The 20249-nt window shown below is 45.3% G+C and overlaps 1 protein-coding gene across 1 annotated transcript in view; it reads right to left on the bottom strand.

Annotated features, from left to right (window-relative positions):
* Positions 1-813: 813 nt before the first annotated feature.
* RGSL1 (regulator of G protein signaling like 1) overlaps positions 814-20249 on the bottom strand; it is a 66502-nt gene continuing 47066 nt past the window's right edge. Inside the window, exons 16-22 of the mRNA XM_069546223.1 lie at positions 20068-20239; positions 16982-17120; positions 16606-16730; positions 8902-9011; positions 3439-3531; positions 2340-2406; positions 814-1226 (exon numbers count right to left, since the gene is read on the bottom strand). Of these exons, the coding sequence (XP_069402324.1) occupies positions 1190-1226; positions 2340-2406; positions 3439-3531; positions 8902-9011; positions 16606-16730; positions 16982-17120; positions 20068-20239 (743 nt within the window). The 3' untranslated portion in view covers positions 814-1189. The remainder of the gene's footprint in view (positions 1227-2339; positions 2407-3438; positions 3532-8901; positions 9012-16605; positions 16731-16981; positions 17121-20067; positions 20240-20249) is intronic.

The raw sequence follows: 20249 nt of genomic DNA, 5'->3' as shown, positions 1-20249 counted from the left end.
GGAGGAGGCCTTACTCCCTTCCTCTGGGTCCCCTTATGTTGAATGCTTGCTCTGCTGGACTTTGTCCCAGTGCCCGAGAGGCTCCCCACTCCTTGTCTATATCCAGACCCACCCTAGTCATATTTGCCTACAGTATTCCTGGACCTGTCATAGTCACAGCCCCACCCAGATGATTATACAGTCCTGGGTGGGCATGAGCCCTGCTGTCCTCACATCTCAACACCTATCATCTTGAGAAAAGTCTAGGGAATAAAGGTCATCAGCATAGCAGGATACATTGTTTGGAAATTAGACCAGATTCTCCAATAAGCTTTCTAGTTTTTCCTTGTCCTGCAACCCATGGAATCAATGAGCCATGTGGAGGGCTTATTTAGGATATTCGGACTCATTTTGCTCCCAATTGTCTTCAAAGGACAGAAAATGGGCCTGGCCACTCTGATGACAGTAATTTGGCTTATCGGCTAGACATTTTCCTGAGTCTCTTAATCGATAAATTTGGCAAATGGACAGAATTCCAGGGAAGAACTCTTCCTTTGGTGTGGAAAGCTGTGCAGATGGTCACCATGCAATGAGAACTGGCCAGAGAATCGGAAGTGGTGTGTTCTGGTCCAGACTCTGCCACTTACTACTGAGTGATCTTGAGAAATTCATTTACCTTCTCTGTGTGCCAGTTCTTCATCTATTTAAAAATAAATGATCTCAGACATGGTCACTCACAGGGTTGTGAGGATCTGCTGAGACAACAGGGGTGTGAGTCATTGTCCGAACGGGAGGATCCTCGCAACAAAAGATCCGATCTGATGAAACAGTACCTTGCTTCCTAGAGTGTTTAATGCCATCTGCAGTAGGTCTCCTGGGATTCTTCAACCACCTTGCATCAAGGATTTGCTCAAGGCCATGTGGCTGCAGAGCAACAGGTGTCCAGACCCTGAGGATAGGTGTTCTGTTGCACACCCACCATGAAAAGACTGTCCCAGACTCCAGGACGGAATGGGGTGGGGGGCAGAGGTGCTTCTCTCCACTCCCATCTTAGCCACCGCAGTCTGGTCCCACCATGTCTGGGCTGCTCCCCCACTGATCTTTCCAGGGGCAGATGGTGTCAGGGCATTTCATTTCTGACCAGAAAAGGTTCTGTCAGTGGGAGGAGGCTTCTGAGAGATGATGTGTCTCTGTTGGGGGTCTGACTTGATTACTTCTTCTCCTTTTTGGTGCTGGGTAATTTTGGTCTGAAGGGAGAGAGGAGAGTGGCCAGTTATCACAGTGGCATTGAGGAAACTAGCGCTGTACTCTCTGCTGGTTGGTTGCTGTCCTCCCCTTTAAGTGTGGCGATGGCCAAAATCTAAACCCTTTTAACCCCAGCATTCTTATCCTCATCTTCCTCTTCAGGAACTTGTAACTCTGAAGCAACTCATTGCCTTTCTGTGCAAAGAGCCCCCCAGTTTCTGGCTTGTCTTCCAGGCACCAGCACCAGCAAATGATACTCGGGCAGCTCCAAGCCCCTTTTGGACTTGCAGCAGGTTTGAGAAGGTAGGATGGCTGGTGAGAAGCCAGGCCTGCCATTCATAGAGCCTACTGTCTATAAACTTGACCTTCCAGTAGCTCTTTGGAACTGTTTCCATGACACCCCTAGGGACTCTCCTATAGCCCTAATTTACCATCAGTCCCGCTCTGATGCTTGTACCGAAGTGAATTAGGCTAAATCATATTTTGACAGTCTCAAATCCTTTCTATCCTTACTGCAATATCTGGCCATGCAGAAGAATAGCTCTTCTTTCCTGTCTTATACTCTGGAGGACTGGAGTATTAGTGTGTTATGTTGCTTCAGTCAAGTCCCACTCTTTGTGACCCTATGGACTGTAGCCCACCAGGCTCCTCTGTCCACGGGATTTCTTCAGGCAAGAATACTGGAGTGGGTTACCATACCCTCCTCCATGGGATCTTCCCAACCCAGGGATCGAACTTAATGTCTCTTACATCTCCTGCATGGCAGGCGAGTGCTGTACCCACTAGCACCACCTGGGAAGCCCCCAGAGTATTAGGGCAGCCAGCAACAAAAGATCATCTGGGACACTTCCCCCACCAATAGCATTCTACTGGGAGGTGGGTCAGGGGCTCCAATTTCTTAAAAGTGTCCGTTTTGATGGAGGTGGACAACATCCCATAGAGAAACCCTTCCCTCACTAGCCTGACTATAAGCCTCTTGAGAAGCTCAGCTTCTTGGTTCTGTATGCCAAGGGGTGTCGGAATGTGGAGCTAGGTTTCTCCCCCTTCTCCCATCGTATACTTGGACAAAGCAACTTCTTCTGGACCAAAGAAAAGGACTTCCAGCTCATTCCTACCCTGAGACAGGACACAGCTGCATGGCAGAGATCGCATGTCTTGACTGAGTAAAGATGCTAGATGAAGCTAAAGACAAAAACAGAGAAAAACACATCAGCACGAATGGCACAGGCACTCATCGGAAGGTCATTCCAGGACAGCCTCCAGGGAAGGAGTCGGGAAAGGGAGGGGGAAGCAGCGGTGCTCCAGGGACATTTAGGAGCCTCACTTCTGGGCTGCAATATATATATATATATATATTTGTCTTAGGAGACATTTCATTTGGATGCAGAGGTCATGATGCCAACCTCATAGATCCAAGGAAGTAAAATAAGGAGATTAATCTGCCAGAGGAGCACTAGAATCACAAGACTTGAGGGCTGTTTGGATTTTACAGATCATGGGAATGTTCTGTAGCTGCCTCCCTCATTAGGCAACAAGGGGACATAAACGAACAGGCAGGTAGGGCAAGCTGGCACCTCATGCATTCAGGAAGCAGAGAAGCAGTATCTCCCAACCTGGAAACAAATGCTGACAACTGGGATAGAAAGGAAAGGCTGGCTGGGAGAGACCGTGTAGACCACAGAGGCAGGTTTAGTGCTTGGGGGTGGAACTGGCTCGAGGCTGAAGATGGGGAATAAAAAAGGATATAACAAGGACCCCAAAATGTGAAGCTAGAGCTAGAGAGTTTACTACAGGGATAAGAAGATCAGTAGCAGGAGCCTCTGGAAAGTAGATGGTGTGGGGTGGAGGTCCTGTTTCAGTCAGCAGGTACTCTCAGTGGGAGGAAAATGTTCCCATTGGGATGTTACTATTGTCTCTTAATAAGGATCACACACCACGCCTGGGAATGGTCGAAAGCCAGGAGAGAGACAGAGAAGCTTACGGCATTCCCCTTGAAGGGTCTATACCAGGAGCCATTATCAGGAAGATATAATTATTCAAATGGGAGCTGTGCACGGAGCCCTGGTTCTCACCCCCCATCCCTTGTGAGTGGCAGTCACTTCACATTTTGGGGGTCTTGGTTTCTTCCTGGTCAGTAGGGAGACTTGGCCTTCCCGTCACCCTCTAAATGAGCAGTGGACTTTTGATATCAGTGGACTTCCACCTCCAACTCACAGTTTTGGATTAGACTTCCTGGCACATCCCGAGGTAGAGGCTGCAACCACTCAATACCTCTGCACAAGGTGAATCTTAGGATGGCTTGGTCTCCTGGGGAAGGAAGAAGGGGCACAGTACAGTGATGCCCAACAGAGTAAGTCTGTGTAAGTCAGCAAGAAAGCCCCTGTTTACCATTCTTCAGATTATAGGATGTAAGTGATAGAACACTACCTCCAACTCCACCACCTCTGCAACGGAGATCAGGGGCGTGAGGCTGAGACAGGGAAGCAAGATGGCCCAGGACTCTCCAGGCTGAGAATCCAAGTGGCCTGACCCTTAGCTCAAGGTGCCCTGCTGCCCTCTTCAGACATCAGAAAAGATTTGGGCATTTGCTTCCTGGGAGCTCAGCAGGAGGAAGGGAGCCAAAGGAGGGAAGCTCTGGGGCCACTGCTAAGGGACACTTTCTGGCTCTTCTGAGTGAGCAGCACTTGCCCTTCCTGCCTGCTCTGCTCCCTCTCCTTTTCCTCTTACTGCTCCTCTCCTCCCCTGCCCCAACTGGCATCACCAATAAGCCCTTGCACCCCAGGGACATTCTGCCCCATATCCTAAGTAGACTGCTGATTTCCGTCTGCCTATGTGACACTTCCAGCTGCTGAGACAAGGATGATGAGCAGTATTCATAGACCCTTGGGGTGACTGCAGTGGGAGAGGAAGGTGATGTGTTTCGGACTGAGGTGAGGACACGCTCAGAGGGGCAGGACGCTCTACACGAGCCAGCCTTGCTTCCCTTACCATTTGGGGGGTCAGCCAGAGATGGGCTGAGGTCTGAAGGACTCTTGTTTGCACTCCAGGAAGCAGGTGGGGTGCTTGTTTGTGGGGGATGGGGTAGGGGCAGGGGTGGGTATCTGGGGAAGTGGACATGAGAATGGGGCGGCTTAGAGCTGAACCAACAGAACACTCAGCTCCTGCTGTCTCAGGACAGTTCGTGGCTGTTTTTAAGTTTCTTGTCCTGTTTCTGTGTCTTGTCCTGATGCTGGTACAGTTCACAGATCTGTTAACTTTGTTCCCCAAAATTTCTACTGCAGAGACATCCAGCCTTACCCCTCGCCAGGCACTTCCCTGTGAACCCTCCTCCCTCTCTTTAAAATTCCCTTCTTTGCTCAAGTACTGATTTCACAGCAGGTATCTGGGAAGGGGCTGAATTTAACTGCTCTGCATTAAGAAAACATACATATGTATATATTTATTGATTAATATATGTTAATAATAACTGTATAAGCCTCTCATAATCACACTACCCAGAGATAATTCTATCGATACTATATTTCTAAGTTCTTTCCTGTGTTTCATAAATATTACATAAATACATATTTATATTTACCATGCTAAAATCATACTCTCCCTCCACTTCCTAATTTTCTTACTTAACACTATATCCCATGCCCGAGGTTGGGGTGGCGGCCAGGTGGAACAACCCCACATCCAAGGAGTGATGGCTGTGCAGGCGCAGGAGGGCCTAGAGGATCTACTCCATGTTCAAGGTCAGGAGGGGTGGTGGTGAGGAGATACCCCTCGTCCAAGGTAAGGAGCAATGGCTGCGCTTAGCTGGAGCAGCCATGAAGAGATACCCCACGTACAAAGTAAGAGAAACCCAAGTAAGACGGTAGGTGTTGCGAGAGGGCATCAGAGGGCAGACACACTGAAACCATACTCACAGAAAACTAGCCAATCTAATCACACTAGGACCACAGCCTTGTCTAACTCAATGAAACTAAGCCATGCTGTGTGGGGACACCCAAGACGGGCTGGTCATAGTGGAGAGATCTGACAGAATGTGGTCCACTGGAGAAGGGAATGGCAAGCCACTTCAATAGTCTTGTCTTGAGAACCCCATGAAAAGGCAAAATGATAGGATACTGAAAGAGGAACTTCCCAGGTCAGTAGGTGCCCAATATGCTACTGGAGATCAGTGGAGAAATAACTCCAGAAAGAATGAAGGGATGGAGCCAAAGCAAAAACAATACCTAGTTGTGGATGTGACTGGTGATAGAAGCAAGATCCAATGCTATAAAGAGCAATATTGCATAGGAACCTGGAATGTCAGGTCCATGAATCAAGGCAAATTGGAAGTGGTCAAACAAGAGATGGCAAGAGTGAACGTCAACATTCTAGGAATCAGCAAACTAAAATGGACTGCAATGGGTGAATTTAACTCAGATGACCATTACATCTACTACTGTGGGCAGGAATCCCTCAGAAGAAATGGAGTAGCCATCATGGTCAATAAAAGAGTCCGAAATGCAGTACTTGGATGCAATCTCAAAAATGACAGAATGATCTCTGTTCGTTTCCAAGGCAAACCATTCAGTATCACAGTAATCCAAGTCTATGCCCCAACCAGTAACACTGAAGAAGCTGAAGTTGAACAGTTCTATGAAGACCTACAAGACCTTTTAGAACTAACACCCCCAAAAGATGTCCTTTTCATTCTAGGGGACTGGAATGCAAAAGTAGGAAGTCAAGAAACACCTGGAGTAACAGGCAAATTTGGCCTTGGAATATGGAATGAAGCAGAGCAAAGGCTAATAGAATTTTGCCAAGAGAATGCACATAGCAAAACCCTCTTCCAACAACACAAGAGAAGACTCTACACATGGACATCACCAGATGGTCAACGCCGAAATCAGATTGATTATATTCTTTGCAGCCAAAGAAGGAAAAGGTCTATATAGTCAGCAAAAACAAGACTGGGAGCTGACTGTGGCTCAGATCATGAGCTCCTTATTGCCAAATTCAGACTTAAATTGAAGAAAGTAGGGAAAACCACTAGACCATTCAGGAATGACCTAGATCAAATCCCTTATGATTATACAGTGGAAGTGAGAAATAGATTTAAGGGCCTAGATCTGATAGATAGAGTGCCTGATGAACTATGGACTGAGGTTCATGACACTGTACAGGAGACAGGGATCAAGACCATCCCCATGGAAAAGAAATGCAAAAAAGCAAAATGGCTGTCTGAGGAGGCCTTACAAATAGCTGTGAAGAGAAGAGAAGTGAAAAGCAAAGGAGAAAAGGAAAGATACAAGCACTGAATGCAGAGTTCCAAAGAATAGCAAGAAGAGATAAGAAAGCCTTCCTCAGTGATCAATGCAAAGAAATAGAGGAAAACAACAGAATGGGAAAGACAAGAGATCTCTTCAAGAAAATTAGAGATACTAAGGGAACATTTCATGCAAAGATGGGCCCAATAAAGGACAGAAATGGTCTGGACCTAACAGAAGCAGAAGATATTAAGAAGAGGTGGCAAGAATACATGGAAGAACTGTCCAAAAAAGATCTTCATGACCCAGATAATCACCATGGTGTGATCACTCACCTAGAGCCAGACATCCTGGAATGTGAAGTCAAGTGGACCTTAGAAAGCATCACTACAAACAAAGCTAGTGGAGGTGATGGAATTCCAGTTGAGCTGTTTCAAATCCTGAAAGATGATGCTGTGAAAGTGCTGCACTCAATATGCCAGCAAATTTGGAAAACTCAGCAGTGGCCACAGGACTGGGAAAGGTCAGTTTTCATTCCAACCCCAAAGAAAGACAATGCAAAAGAATGCTCAAACTACCACACAATTGCACTCATCTCACATGCTAGTCAAGTAATGCTCAAAATTCTTCAAGCCAGGCTTCAGCAATACGTGAACCTTGAACTTCCTGATGTTCAAGCTGGTTTTAGAAATGGCAAAGGAACCAGAAATCAAATTGCCAACATCCGATGGATCATGGAAAAAGCAAGAGAGTTCCAGAAAAGCATCCATTTCTGCTTTATTGACTATGCCAAAGCCTTTGACTGTGTGGATCACAATAAACTGTGGAAAATTCTTCAAGAGATGGGAATACCAGACCACTTGACCAGCCTCTTGAGAAACCTATATGCAGGTCAGGAAGCCACCGTTAGAACTGGACATGGAACAACACACTGGTTCCAAATAGGAAAAGGAGTACGTCAAGGCTGTATATTGTCACCCTGCTTATTTAACTTATATGCAGAGTACATCATTAGAAACTCTGGGCTGGAAGAAGCACAAGCTGGAATCAAGATTGCCGGGAGAAATATCAATCACCTCAGATATGCAGATGACACCACCCTTATGGCAGAAAGTGAAGAGGAACTCAAAAGCCTCTTGATGAGAGTGAAAGGGGAGAGTGAAAAAGTTGGCTTAAAGCTCAACATTCAGAAAAGGAAGATCATGGCATCTCGTCCCATCACTTCGTGGGAAATAGATGGGGAAACAGTGGAAACAGTGTCAGACTTTATTTTGGGGGGCTCCAAAATCACTGCAGATGGTGATTGCAACCATGAAATTAAAAGACACTTACTCCTTGGAAGAAAAGTTATGACCAACCTAGATAGCATATTGAAAAGCAGAGCCATTACTTTGTCAACAAAGGTCCGTCTAGTCAAGGCTATAGTTTTTCCAGTAGTCATGTATGGATGTGAGAGTTGGACTGTGAAGAAGGCTGAGTGCCAAAGAATTGATGCTTTTGAACTGTGGTGTTGGAGAAGACTCTTGAGAGTCCCTTGGACTGCAGGGAGATCCAAACAGTCCATCCTGAAGGAGCTCAACCCTGGGATTTCTTTGGAAGGAATGATGCTAACACTGAAACTCCAGTACTTTGGCCACCTCATGCGAAGAGGTGACTCACTGGAAAAGACTCTGATGCTGGGAGGGATTGGGGGCAGGAGGAAAAGGGGACGACAGAGGATGAGATGGCTGGATGGCATCACCGACTCGATGGAGGTGAATCTGAGTGAACTCCGGGAGATGGTGATGGACAGGGAGGCCTGGCGTGCTGCGATTCACGGGGTCGCAAAGAGTCGGACACGACTGAGCGACTGAACTGAACTGAACACTATAAAATAGATGTGCTTCCCTGGTGGCTCAGACAGTAAAAGATCTGCCAGCAATGTGGGAGACCCGGTTTGATCCCTGTGTCAGGAAGATCCCCTAGGAACGCATGGCAGTCCACTGGAGTATTCTTGCCTAGAGAATTCCATGGACAGAGGAGCCAGGTGGGCTACAGTCCACGGGGTCACAAAGCATTGGACACAACTTAGTGTAAGACTTTTGCTCTTTCAAATGGTAAGGTTGGGTGGAGATAGTTGGAGCAGGAACCTTCATCCATGGTAGTGAAGTAGCTTGCCACCTCTGTTACTGACCACGGAGTCTGAGACCTATGTCCCCACAGGCACTCTGGGAGGTACTGCCGGGGAGCAGTGTGTGGGTGGGGTACCGTTTTGCTAGCACTGAAAGCCACTGATAAAATAAGGTGTTAATGCTTCTCTGAGGGCCAAGTTAATGAGATGGCCAACCCCCAGCAAACACCCTCTGTGAAGTATTACAGCTGGTCCTTCTGGGCTTTGTTCTCCCTTCGTGAGTCTCGTCTGCTAGAGAATGGGGCTGTGTGTCACAGTGAAGCTTACCTCCACTCCAAGGAGGGTACTTGTACACAGGTTTGGGAGAAATTATTACGTCCTTGAACTTCTTTCCCATGTACTGGAGGTAAGACCGGATTGCCTTCCAGGCACAAAACCTGTAAGAAAAATGGCTTCAGGTCACAGAGAGAAAACCACCCACTGAAGGGGCTACACCACTGAGCACAAAGGAAGTGGGTGGGGACCAGTCCTCGCAGAGAGGGGGTGGTGTCCTATAGAGAGGAGGAGAGCCCTGGGCCTCAGAGTGCTGCCTGTCAGACGCCCTCTGAGGCCGCCTCTTTGTCCAGGCCCAGCTTCAGTGAATGCCTGGCCTGGGTGGGATGTTAGGACTTCCTTCTGGAATCACCAGTGAATGGAGTCTGTAAAGAATATGCAGCAGTGAGGCCTTGGTGGGGCTAACTGCTGGGATGCTGACTTCAGCCTTAGACTGGGGCAGTGGGTGGGGGGTGAAATCACTATCTATGACCCTACCTGGAACAGTCAGAGTGACTGGCCTCCTCCAGGGGCCTGATTCTTGGTTTCCAACCTGTCCTTTAACTGGGGGCTGTGATCCCCTCAGCTTATTCCCCAGAGCCCTTTCCCTGGAGTAGACCCTGGCTCCTCATGCAGACTCACTGCAACCTGGGAACTCTCACTCCCTAGAAATCCTGGAACACTCCCCACCCCTTCCTCCATGGCCTCTAATCCTTTGCTCTCCATCAGCCTGCTGTTGGATGGCGACCTCTTGGAGGTCAGTCTTGGTGTCTTGACCTCCACCCTTCCTCCTCCTCCCTGAAGGGTACTCTATTCATTCACAGTTGGTTTTTCCCATTCCACTTACTGAACTGGGTGTCCCTTTCATCATGAACCACCCACTATGCCACAAATGCATTCTTTATGGTGCTTAAGAGACCAAGAGACCTGGCTTCTAGTCCTGGTTTTACTACTTACCAAGTGATCCTGGGCGAGTCCCTTAATCACTCTGAACCTCAGTTTCCTCATCTATAAAATAGTGACAGTAAGACTTTGCCCCACCCAGCTCACAGTGTTGATGAGAGGCTGTCGGGGTAATGTGCATGAACACAGTTTGCACAACATGAAACTCTTTGTAAGTGCACAAGAAAGGAAGTAAAGAACCGGCTCCATGAGGATTAGGGATTCAAAGCCTGCCTGAAGCACCTCCATACTTCCTCAATAGGTCTGAGGAAGAGCTGAACACTGACTCCAACCAGGAACAGCATGTATTTCTCAGGGGCTTCTAAATATCTGGAAAGTTTTAGGATGAGTTTCCATTGAGTCCTGGTTTGGAGAACTAGAATCAAGTTTAAATTTAAGTGCTAGATAAAAATTGGTGTTCAAAAGGCTAACCTGGGAGCTTCCTTCTTGGTCTAATGGTTAAGACTCTGTGCTTTCACTGCAAGGGGTACAGGTTCTATCCCTGGTTGGGGAACTAAGATTCTGCATGTCATGTGGTGGGGACATACACAAAATAATAATGAAAAATAAAAAATAAAAGGCTAAACTGATTATCTTGATCTTAGATTTTTGTATTTTTTAAATTCTACATTAAATAATTTATTACCTTGGTGATTTTAAAGTAAAGGCTGATGATGGGTAAACAACCTGTGGTTTAGTCACTTGCCCAGAGCCAGCCTGAGGAACTCCACCCGTGGCAAAGGTCATGAGGAAGGAGGCTCAGCATACGCAAAGGTGGGATGGAGCCTCAGGAGACCCCCTGTTCCCGAGCATTTACCCCCAAAACCAGAGTCTGCCTGCATTACTGTGTTATGCTTTCCACCTACTCTTCTGACATTAACAGGGGCTGTCCCCCCACCACCTTTTTCTGGAAAAAGTTAATTTAGAGCTTTTAGATAATAAATCTTCTGGGCGTGGTCCAAAAAACTCCTCTGATTGCTCTCTAGCCTGCCTGACAGGATTATCCAGCCACATGTGATTGTTTACTGCCTCCCAACCCCCGCTTGAGGCCAGGGCTGGCTGCCTGGAGGAGCAACCTGAGGAGCTGTGGCTATGCAGGCACAGGAGGGCCTAGAGGAGCTATCCCATGTTGAAGGTCAGGAACTGTGGCGGTAAGGAGATACCCCTCATCCAAGGTAAGGAGCAGCGGCAGTGTTTTGCTGGAGCAGCTGTGAAGAGATACCCCACGCCCAGGGTAAGAGAAACCCAAGTAAGATGGTAGGTGTTGCAAGAGGGCATCAGAGGGCAGACACACTGAAACCATAATCACAGAAAACTAGCCAATCTAATCACACTAGGACCACAGCCTTGTCTAACTCAATGAAACTAAGCCATGCCTGCAGGGCAACCCAAGATGGGCGGGCCATGGTGGAGAGATCTGACAGAATGTGGTCCACTGGAGAAGGGAATGGCAAGCCACTTCAGTATTCTTGCCTTGAGAACCCCATGAACAGTAGGAAAAGGCAAAATGATAGGATACCAAAAGAGGAACTCCCCAGGTCATTAGGTGCCCAATATGCTACTGGAGATCAGTGGAGAAATAACTCCAGAAAGAATGAAGGGATGGAGCCAAAGCAAAAACAATACCCAGCTGTGGATGTGACTGGTGATAGAAGCAAGATCCAGTGCTGTAAAGAGCAATATTGCATAGGAACCTGGAATGTCAGGTCCATGAATCAAGGCAAATTGGAAGTGGTCAAACAAGAGATGGCAAGGGTGAATGTCGACATTCTAGGAATCAGCAAACTAAAATGGACTGCAATGGGTGAATTTAACTCAGATGACCATTATGTCTACTACAGCAGGCAGGAATCCCTCAGAAGAAATGGAGTAGCCATCATGGTCAGCAAAAGAGTCCAAAATGCAGTACTTGGATGCAATCTCAAAAACGACAGAATGCTCTCTGTTCATCTCCAAGGCAAACCATTCAATATCACAATAATCCAAGTCTATGCCCCAACCAGTAACACTGAAGAAGCTGAAGTTGAACGGTTTTATGAAGACCTACAAGACCTTGTAGAACTAACACCCAAAAAAGATGTCCTTTTCATTCTAGGGGACTGGAATGCAAAAGTAGGAAGTCAAGAAACACCTGGAGTAACAGGCAGATTTGGCCTTGGAATATGGAATGAAGCAGGGCAAAGACTAATAGAGTTTTGCCAAGAAAATGCACTGGTCATAGCAAACACCCTCTTCCAACAACACAAGAGAAGACTCTACACATGGACATCACCAGATGGTCAACACCAAAATCAGATTGATTATATTCTTTGCAGCCAAAGATGGAGAAGCTCTATACAGTAAGAAAAACAAGACCAGGAGCTGACTGTGGCTCAGATTATGAACTCCTTATTACCAAATTCAGACTCAAATTGAAGAAAGTAGGGAAAACCACTAGACCATTCAGGAATGACCTAAATCAAATCCCTTATGATTTATACAGTAGAAGTGAGAAATAGATTTAAGGGCCTAGATCTGATAGATAGAGTGCCTGATGAACTATGGACGGAGGTTTGTGACATTGTACAGGAGACAGGGATCAAGGCCATCCCCATGGAAAAGAAATGCAAAATAGCAAAATGGCTGTCTGGGGAGGCCTTATAAATAGCTGTGAAAAGAAGAGAGGTGAAAAGCAAAGGAGAAAAGGAAAGATATAAGCATCTGAATGCAGAGTTCCAAAGAATAGCAAGAAGAGATACGAAAGCCTTCCTCAGTGATCAATGCAAAGAAATAGAGGAAAACAACAGAATGGGAAAGACTAGAGATCTCTTCAAGAAAATTAGAGATACCAAGGGAATATTTCATGCAAAGATGTGCTCAATAAAGGACAGAAATGGTCTGGACCTAATAGAAGCAGAAGATATTAAGAAGAGGTGGCAAGAATACATGGAAGAACTGTCCAAGAAAGATCTTCATGACCCAGATAATCACCATGGTGTGATCACTAATCTAGAGTCAGACATCCTGGAATGTGAAGTCAAGTGGACCTTAGAAAGCATCACTACAAACAAAGCTAGTGGAGGTGATGGAATTCCAGTTGAGCTCTTTCGAATCCTGAAAGATGATGCTGTGAAAGTGCTACACTCAATATGCCAGCAAATTTGGAAAACTCAGCAGTGGCCACAGGACTGGGAAAGGTCAGTTTTCATTCCAATCCCAAAGAAAGACAATGCAAAAGAATGCTCAAACTACCGCACAATTGCACTCATCTCACATGCTAGTCAAGTAATGCTCAAAATTCTTCAAGCCAGGCTTCAGCAATACGTGAACCGTGAACTTCCTGATGTTCAAGCTGGTTTTAGAAATGGCAAAGGAACCAGAAATCAAATTGCCAACATCCGATGGATCATGGAAAAAGCAAGAGAGTTCCAGAAAAACATCCATTTCTGCCTTATTGACTATGCCAAAGCCTTTGACTGTGTGGATCACAATAAACTGTGGAAAATTCTGAAAGAGATGGGAATGCTAGACCACCTAACCTGCCTTTTGAGAAATCTGTATGCAGGTCAGGAAGCAACAGTTAGAACTGGACATGGAACAACACACTGGTTCCAAATAGGAAAAGGAGTACGTCAAGGCTGTATATTGTCACCCTGCTTATTTAACTTATATGCAGAGTACATCATGAGAAACACTGGACTGGAAGAAACACAAGCTGGAATCAAGGTTGCCAGGAAAAATATCAATCACCTCAGATATACAGATGACACCACCCTTATGGCAGAAAGTGAAGAGGAGCTAAAAAGCCTCTTGATGAAAGTGAAACAGGAGAGTGAAAAAGTTGGCTTAAAGCTCAACATTCAGAAAACAAAGATCATGGCATCTGGTCCCATCACTTCATGGGAAGTAGATGGGAAACAGTGGAAACAGTGTCAGACTTTATTTTTGGGGGCTCCAAAATCACTGCAGATGGTGACTGTAGCCATGAAATGAAAAGACGCTTACTCCTTGGAAGAAAAATAATGACCAACCTAGATAGTATCTTCGAAACCAGAAACATTACTTTGCCGACTAAGGTCCATCTAGTCAAGGCTATGGTTTTTCCAGTGGTCATGTATGGATGTGAGAGTGGGACTGTGAAGAAAGCTGAGCCCCGAAGAATTGATGCTTTTGAACTGTGGTGTTGGAGAAGACTCTTGAGAGTCCCTTGGACTGCAAGGAGATCCAACCAGTCCATTTTGAAGGAGATCAGCCCTGGGATTTCTTTGGAAGGAATGATGCTAACACTGAAACTCCAGTACTTTGGCCACCTCATGCGAAGAGTTGACTCATTGGAAAAGACTGATGCTGGGAGGGATTGGGGGCAGGAGGAGAAGGGGATGACTGAGGATGAGATGGCTGGATGGTATCACGGACTCGATGGACATGAGTGAACTCCATCTGAGTGAACGCTGGGAGATGGTGAAGAACAGGGAGGCCTGGAGTGCTGCGATTCATGGGGTCGCAAAGAGTCGGACACGACTGAGTGACTGAACTGAACTGAACCGTGAGAGGCACAAGATGCTTTAAAGTTTCTAAAAACGGATTCTTTAGAGAAGTTAGAAACTTAATAGAAGAATACTAGTGAGTTAGTTAGAAATCATGTTGGTGCAGGGTTTCATTGCTGAGTTGATTGCTGCCAGGCCTCCATTTCCCTAGGCACCTGGGAGTATGTTAATCAATGTAATTGAAATGTAGAAAAGGAAATATAGTGGTTTTGATGTTAGCAATACTAGACTTACTGAGTTAATGACTTTTCTCTTTATAGATCATTGTATTCCTCCTTCTTTGTTATAAATCTCTGTGTCCTTGCTATGCAAAAATGTAACTTTATCACTATCTTAAGATTAAATAGATCTTAAGGGGAATAACTTTTCTGATCGATTAACCTTTATCAATAGAAAGTAAGGTGGGGCCATAAAAATGTTAATCAGTGTCCAGACCAGAAGATATTGTAAAACAAATGTAAGACCCTTGTAAGAACAAAGATATTCTGAGAACACATTTATCTCTATGTATAACTAAAAGGATAAAAGTGGATTTGGAAAATAAAGAAATGGATCAGTTCCCGGAAAGACTGGTCTCCTCATGTCGTTCTTTCTCTCACCTTCTGGCTGAATTCCCATCTGGAGTATGGAGGCTTGCCAAGCCTGCTAATTTTGCCCTGGTTTCTAAGACCCACACGAGAGGGAGCCCAAGGTGGGGCGCCCTCTGCTATTCAAGTGGGCGCCGGTGGCCTACGTAAGTGGTGCAAACTCCTTGTCTTGTTATTTTATTGGTTCTCCATGTAAACCAGGTTATTCAGCCTCTTTTTTCTACTTATTTTCCTACTACACTATTTCTTTCTAATCTCCCCCCATATTTTTAATTAAGGAATTAATTCCTAGAATGTCGACTCCATCCCTGCTTCGAATTACCCTGGATCTGCCGGGGTGCAGCTGACTATTATGACCCCATGGACTATAGGCTGCCAGGCTCCTCTGTCCATGGGATTCTCCAGGCAAGAATATTGAAGTGGTGCCATTCCCTTCTCCAGGGGAATCTTCCTGACCCAGGGACTGAACCCAGGCCTCCTGCATTGCAGGCAGATTCTTTACTGACTGAGCTACATGGGAAGTGTAAACAACCTTTACACTTCTATTTTAATGAACAACATTTTTTTTTTTTTTTTGTAGGAAAGGGAAACCCTTAAGAGTCAGAGTCACATAATAGTCTAAATGTCCAAATCAACCTGGTCTGGGAACATTTCAGCCAGCTGTCCTCTGGGCACTATCCCCTAGGGTACTGCCTGTCACTATGTCGATGGCATGAGCTGGAGCTGGAGTAGACCACAGGATTTAATAACTGGCTGGGAAGACTGTGAGGACCTGGGCTAGTCTCTCAGCCCAAACCATGACAAGTAGGTTCTGAAACCAGTGGGCTTCATGTTGTATCTGTCATGCGGCCATTTGGTTAGTTTAATGTTTGTATTTTGACCTTCACGGATTCCTCACCATGTTTTCACTTTGAGTTAATGGCCACATTTGCTACTTTAATCTTGAGAGATATGGCATGCAAATCCGATTGTCCATCTCCTTTGAAAATGGAAATATCTAATAGTTGTGCCTCTAGTGATAATTATGGGATTTCAGCCTAACAGAGCAAAGGTTTTCTGGTTATTGCCCCCATGAGACTCCTTAAGCACAAATACAATTGTGTTGGTCTTGACAGAATTTCCCTCCAAGTAGTTGCAGTCCACTCTCATCCTTGGGGCTTTCCCACGTGGGGATAATGGTAAAGAACCTACTTGCCAATGTAGGAGATGTAAGAGACACAGGTTCGATCCCTGGGTAGGGAAGATCCCCTGGAGGAGGAAATGGCAATCCACTCCGGTATTCTTGCCTGGAGAATCCCATGGACAGAAGAGCCTGGTGGGCTGCAGTCCATGGGGTGGCAAAGAGTCAGACAAGACTGAAGCAACTGAACACACATATGCCCTCATCTTTAGGTGAGGAATCTAAACCTAAGAAAACCTAGCACCTCTTCCAAGCAAGCCCAGAAGAGAGGGGGATCCAGTTACCCACCCCTTGCATGGGCTTCCACCCTCTGATTCAGTGTTCAGTGTGAGGGATAGAGTGGGTGAGCAGGATAAGGATATATCACTGTAGTTCCCACGAAAGTAGAAACTGAAGCAGAGGGCTAGAGGAAGACAGAAAGGTCTCTCAAAACTCAAATGTGTTTTTCTGACCTCATGGTCCTCAGATTAAGGGAGACAGTTACCTTTTCCAGAAGTACATAATGATGGGGAAGACAGACATGATAGCCCCATGGAAGATGCTCCGATCCAGGTGGCCGTCTGAAATGGCAGTAAGGATCACGTCCTTCTGGGCATCAGAGATGTTCACCTACCCACAGAGTGGGAGCCTGTCACTGGCAGAGGTTCCAGGGAAGGCAGGAAACCTCTTTTGAAAGTTTTGAAACCTCAGGACTTTTAAGACCATCCCCTCCCCAAAGGCAGAAGTTTTTAATGGGACTGCTATGTAAAGGTCATCAGGTTGACCCAGACTTAGGAGGTGCCTTATGAAAACTTTCAGGATTCTTATAGGGGCAAATGCTTCTTGGCAAAAGGCCAGAGAGGAGTGGGAGTCCTCCTTACTCTCAGCCTTGGAGGGACATCTGCATGCAGGTACAGCTTTAGGATGATACCAATTTTGGACTTCATTAGGATCACATCATTTTCATTGTATGCCCGGTTGACTTGTAGCACACGAGCTGAACTCACCAAATCATTAAATCTAAAAAGAAGAAGTGAAGAGGAAATCAGCAAGGAGAAAACGCAAGATTAAACAGTGTGTCTGGCCCAGATCTATTTCTGTCCTAAAAACATAAGAGCTAGTCCTGAGCCAGGTCATTCATTCAATCATAATTCATTCATTGGCAAATGCTGAGCACCTACCACATGTCACAGGTTGTGCCCAGTGCTTCTTCAGGTATATTTCTTCCCTGTAAGCTCCCTTATTTATCCCATCCTCCCTTCTTTACCCATCCTGGACCTTTCATCAGTTTTGCCTGCAACTATTTCACGAGCTAAGTGTTATCTTGCTCTTTTTTCCCCTCCTGTGCTGACCCTCTCACAATTACCACCACTCTCTGAAGCAACATATTCCTTTCCTTAAATTTTTTTTATTATAGTAAAATATGCAGGACATAAGATTTCCAGTTTAATCATTTTTAAGTGTAGAGGTCAGTGACATTAAATACATCCATATAAACTGTGAAGTCATCACCATCAACTGACTCCAGAACTGTTTTCATCTTCCCAAACTAAAACTCCATACACAATAAACACTAACTCCCATTTCGCCTTTCCTCCAGCCCCTGGCAGCAACTATTTTTTGTCTTCTAGCAGTATATTCTTTTACTAACCAAAATATCTGTCAGTTATACCTTAAGTATGCAGCATAGTTCTCTCAGGCCATTTTAAATCTTAACTGTTTAAAATCTTCCTAAGAGTAGAGTACCATGGGCCTCCCATTATCAGCCTATTTTGCATGTCCATTCATATACTTGATCAGTGGGTAGTTATTAAGATTTTACTCTGCTGGTGCAGTTCCAGGAGCAGTGAACACGGTAACCAATATTCTGCTTTCCAGGAGCTCATAATCAGTGAGAGGAAGAAGACACATTTAAGTAAACAGATGGATAATTCAATAGGCAGTAGAATGCTAAGGAGACAACAAAAGGGGATGAGTGATAGGAAAGGGGGTGGGCACTGAGACTTGTACAATGAAAAAGAAAGAGACAGTCATCTGTAGATCCGAGGGCAGGGGCTTCTTCTCACCAAGAGGGCAGGAGTGCAAAGGCTCTGAGGCAGGCACCATCTTGGGAGGGCACTGGTAGGACAGAGCAGAGGCCCTCCTTGCTGGAGCGTGGGGCGAGTGGCGGGTAGCATGAGGTAACCTCCCAGATAGAGACAGGCTCTGTTCATCAAGGCTCTTTAGGCAGTGAGAGGATATCTGGACTTCCTCCCAGTGGGAATGGGAAGCTGCTGGCACGCTTTAAACAGGAGAGTGATATAATCGGTCTACACTGAGAAAAGGCTGCTCTGGTTGCTGTGTGGACAAGTTTGTAGACAGCAAGTGAGAAAGCAGAGAGGATGGTGGCAGGACTTGGAGCACCAGGGAGGGCTGTTCACACTGGTATTATTTTTCTGCCCCTCACTTGCCTCCCCTTTGAACACTTAAAAACAAAACAAAAACCTCACTAACCACTACTCATCCTTCAAAGTTCAGCTTAGGTGTCTCCCAAGAAACCACTCCTAAGCACTCAGTTGTCTAAATGTACTTCCTGGGCTTGATGTGACAACTGTTATCCTACTTCTTAACTTCTATTTGTGTTTTTTTGTCTGCCATCCCATTAGTTGGTGGGGTCTTGGAGAACAGAGAACATGCCTTAGCAAATTTTTTTACATTTGCAATGCTAAATTCAGTGCTTAAGAAATAATAAACAATCAATAAATATATGTGGAACTGAGCCAAACCCTTCCTTGGGGTACCAGTGGGAGATCTCTTAACCAAACACCCCTAACTGGTGTGCTGAGTTACCAGGTAGGTGCCATGCACGTCTAAAGAACACACTGCCTGATACTGATGGCACACCCACCATACACACTGCTGGGACATTTTCATGAACTCTCACTTTTCTGTAACTAACTGAGGCAAATAGTTACAGAGAGCTATTCATATCTCTTCCCAAATATTTTTGCCTGTTGTTACTTTAATTTGTAATTTATGAAAATTGACAAACTATGAACATGAAAAGAAAAGGAATTTGTTGTTTTTGTGAAAACAAATTTGAATGCTTTGGGATGTTCCAATAAAGGCAAGTTTCCATTAAAAAAATTGCTATTGGGACTTCCCTGAGGCCCAATGGCAAAGACTACCCACTTCCAATGCAGTGGATGAGGGTTCAGTCCCTGGTGGGGGAACTAAGATCCCACATGATAACGTAAATTTAAAAAACTGTATTAAAAAATGGCTAATGAGATCAGCTAGACTCCAATTTTTAAAAATTAAAAAATTAAAAATTACTACTGAGTTAAATAGTTGCGGAAGGCAATTTTAAATGTTGAAAAAACAAGTATAAAAATCCAGAAGGATTAAATTGCTTTGCAGTAACTATAGTTTCTCCCTCCACTATAGTTTCTCCCTCCACTACAGAAGAGAAAAATTAGAAATAGTAGATCATATTTTGGGTATGGTTTATACAAGAAAAATATGTAGACCTCCAATTAGTGGAATGGTTTTGGCTTTACTTCAAGTTTTACAGGTAAATTTACATGAATATGTTTTAACTTAAAATTTTATCTGCTTAATGTCATACATTCACACACACGCATTTTACCATTGTACTTCCTTGCTTTAATGAAAGAACTATTGGTCCAGTTACGCAACATAAGTGGACATCTATCATAGTAACAAATAGTAGGAAAAAAGTGCTCCACTTTCTGGGTATAGATAAGTGCATTTCAACACTGGGGACTGCAGAATATGGAGGAGCTTTTAAGATTGAGAGGAAAGAATGGTGGGCATGGATTCAGGGACATTTCACAGGGGGATTTTCAGGTGGAGACTGCTGCCTGGCAGAGCTGAAGTCCTTGTGTCACTTCCAGGCCACTGCAGCCTTTGCTGGGAGGAACTAAGTGTGGAAAGCCATGAGGGGAAGGAGAAATAGGAAACTTACTTTTCCATTTCAGAAAAGAAATAGAAATCATTGACTGCGTAGTTGATGATGATAATCCTGTTACCAAATACCCGGCGCTTCATAAGGACTACGTCTCCATTTTCATGATCTGTGCTCCGGACACTGGGATTTGGCATTGGGCGTCCTGATGTGTTTGGGGCTGTGGAGAAATCTGAGAGAGG

Source organism: Ovis canadensis, chromosome 12, assembly GCF_042477335.2.
Source record: "Ovis canadensis isolate MfBH-ARS-UI-01 breed Bighorn chromosome 12, ARS-UI_OviCan_v2, whole genome shotgun sequence".
Classification (NCBI taxonomy): Eukaryota; Metazoa; Chordata; class Mammalia; order Artiodactyla; family Bovidae; genus Ovis; species Ovis canadensis.
This window is presented reverse-complemented; position numbering and strand designations above follow the sequence as displayed.